Below are 2,614 nucleotides of genomic sequence, written 5' to 3' on the forward strand. Positions count from 1 at the left end.
CCCTGGAAGTGTCCAAGGGCAGGTTGGAGCAACCTGGGATATCAAAGGATGTTCCTGTTGGACCAGATGACCTTTAGAGGTCCCTTCCCAGCCAAGCCATTCCATGATTCCATGATTCCAGCTGTGCAGAGGGTTGCAGGATGTGCCCCGACGTGGGAAGGCAGTGGGAGCTCCCGGAGCTTATCCGTGTCCTTCTCTCCGGAGCTGTTTTGAATTCCAGGCAGTGAGAATCCTTGGAGCTTTCTCCTCCTCCTCCTGCGTGGGAAGCGGGGCCTGATGGGCTGCGAGTCCTGCAAAGCAGATCCCAAAATCCTGCTGGCCAGGATTCCCTCCTGCCTGGAATTTTCGCTCCACGCCGTGCCGGCACCCGGCAGCCAGGGACCATCCCTGCCCAGATCCCGGGATTTTAAACCTCCCAGGCTCAAACCTGCAGCACTCAGAGCCTGGTCTAGACTTGCAGTGGGAATAAAGCAGCATCCCAGTGCCCCCACTCCTATAAAAACCTCCCCTGGGAATGCTGGCAGTGGGATCCAACCCCACAAAGGAGCCCTTTCTCCTGGCTCCCCTTTCCCTCCTTGCTCCCAGAAAACCCTTCTGGTTGCCAAGGGGACGTTTTTGGGGAATACAATGTGCCTTGGAGAAGATCCCAGCTCCGTCCTGGCTGATTAGGGAAGGGCTGGATGGGATTCCCTCCCTGGCCCGGGCTCGGTGTCACTTTGGATTTACACCATCATTTCTTTTGGGATGGGGTTTTTTTTTCCTTTATCCTTCTTTTCTTTTGGCATTTATTAAACACGGGAAAATCGAATTATGGGGTTGGTTCTTTTCTCAACTCAATTTGCTGCCCAGGCTGTGGCAGCTGAAGCAGTTCCTGGCTCCACGTCTTTGCCCTGGAAAAGGGAGTGGAGCCATGGAAAATGCAGCAGGGAAAGGGGAGCCTCGGGCACGGGGAAGATGCTGTGGAATCCTGTGGGAATGAGGGAAAAGGGGATAAAAAAGAGCTTTCCATTCTCATCCTGCTAATTGATGGCATTGAAGAATTCCAGGATCAGGCATGTTATCAAGGGAGACAGGATTTATTTATGGAGAGAGGAGAGGGGTGGGGGCTGTGCTGTGTTTTCCCCTGTGGAGTCTGGAATTCCGGGCAGAGGAAGGAGGGAGGACACAGGGGGTCATGGCTGGCTGTGTCATCTCACAGGGCATCCCAAATCCTGGAGCAATCCTTTGGGAAATCCACAGCCCGCGTGAGCAGCAGCTCCTGGAGCTGAAATAACCCCGGGAAGAGCAACTGGGAGTTACAGGGATATGGAATTGAAAGCTGGAAAGGGACTTTGGACAAGGTGTGGAGGGACAGGACACAGGGAATGGCTTCCCAGTGCCAGAGGGCAGGGAGAGATGGGATATGGGGAAGGAAGGGGAGGGGCTGGAATGGATTTTCCAGAGAAACTGTGGCTGCCCCTGGATCCCTGGAAGTGTCCAAGACCAGGATGGAGCAACCTGGGATAGTGGAAGGTGCCCCTGGGGTTGGAACTGGATGGGATTTGAGGTCCCTTCCCACCCAAACCATCCTGGCATTCCATGAAGGTGCCTGGTGGCACCTCTCTGGCCCATTCCCGTGGGATAACAGCAGCATTCCTGCTGTGCCAGGGGAATTCCTGCCTCGTGGATCCCACCTGCACTTCCACAGGCGCCTAACCCCGACTTTCCATCCGCTCCAAGCTCCAGAGGATCTTGGAGCAGCTCCTGGTATCCTCAGATTTGACCATGACAGGGCAGATCCGTGCCCTCCCAGGTGAGGGATCATCAGAGCTGATCCCGAATTCCCTGTTTCCCTGCAGGAGGGACACGGACACACCATCCTGACGCTGCTGTCCCTCGGCGCCGATCTCCAGGCTCAGGACGGGAAGAGCCGTTCCGGTAAGGAAGGAGCTGCTCCTTCCCCCTCTGCCTGACCCCCAGAGCTTCCATAAGGGCATCCCAACCTCCAGGTCACCCTGGAGCACGCAGGGAGATCCCAAATCCATGGATACCAAAGGCTCTGGGAGCAGCGTGACGTGAAAACAGGGGTTTTGGTTTGTTTTTTTTTCCCGGTTTTCATTCACTTGCTGGAATTTCTGGTGCTTCTGGCTCGGGGGCTTTTCCCTTGGGGAAGAGCAGAGATGTTCCCTGGGGGAAGAACAGAGATGCAAACCAGGGCTTTCTCTTTATCCACCTCCTTAATTTTTTCCACGAGACTTTTCCGGCGCTTCGATTCTCCGCCTCGCCGGAATTCGGCTGGAACGAGCCCGCCTGGAGCGGGTTGGGTGGATGAATCCAGGGATTTCCACGAGCTCCCCAGCCTCGATTTCCCAGCAAAGAGCCCAGAAATGGGCTCATGAGCAAATAATAACACAGGGCTGGGATGTAAATAGAGTTGCCATAGCGATGCCGGAGTCGGCATTCCCGGCGGGAGAGGCTCCGGCAGCTCCTGCAGCAGCATCTCTGTCTCGGGAACAAAACCCACAGAAATGGTTCCAGCCAAAATTGGCAGCTTTTAACCAGTCCTCAGGTTTGGTTAAAAACACCTGGGGGCATCTCTCCATCCGTCCCCTCCGGGAGGGAATCCCGGCTCTGC

The 2,614-nt window shown here is 55.6% G+C and overlaps 1 protein-coding gene across 1 annotated transcript in view; it reads left to right on the plus strand.

The window, feature by feature from the left end:
- Positions 1–2,083, plus strand: part of LOC103767550 (ankyrin repeat domain-containing protein 16) — an 8,078-nt gene extending 5,995 nt beyond the window's left edge. Inside the window, exon 4 of the mRNA XM_029958456.1 lies at positions 1,839–2,083. Within this exon, the coding sequence (XP_029814316.1) occupies positions 1,839–1,952 (114 nt within the window). The 3' untranslated portion in view covers positions 1,953–2,083. The remainder of the gene's footprint in view (positions 1–1,838) is intronic.
- Positions 2,084–2,614: the final 531 nt, after the last annotated feature.

This window comes from Manacus vitellinus, unplaced genomic scaffold, assembly GCF_001715985.3.
Source record: "Manacus vitellinus isolate BGI_N305 unplaced genomic scaffold, ASM171598v3 scaffold_159_pilon, whole genome shotgun sequence".
Taxonomy (NCBI): Eukaryota; Metazoa; Chordata; class Aves; order Passeriformes; family Pipridae; genus Manacus; species Manacus vitellinus.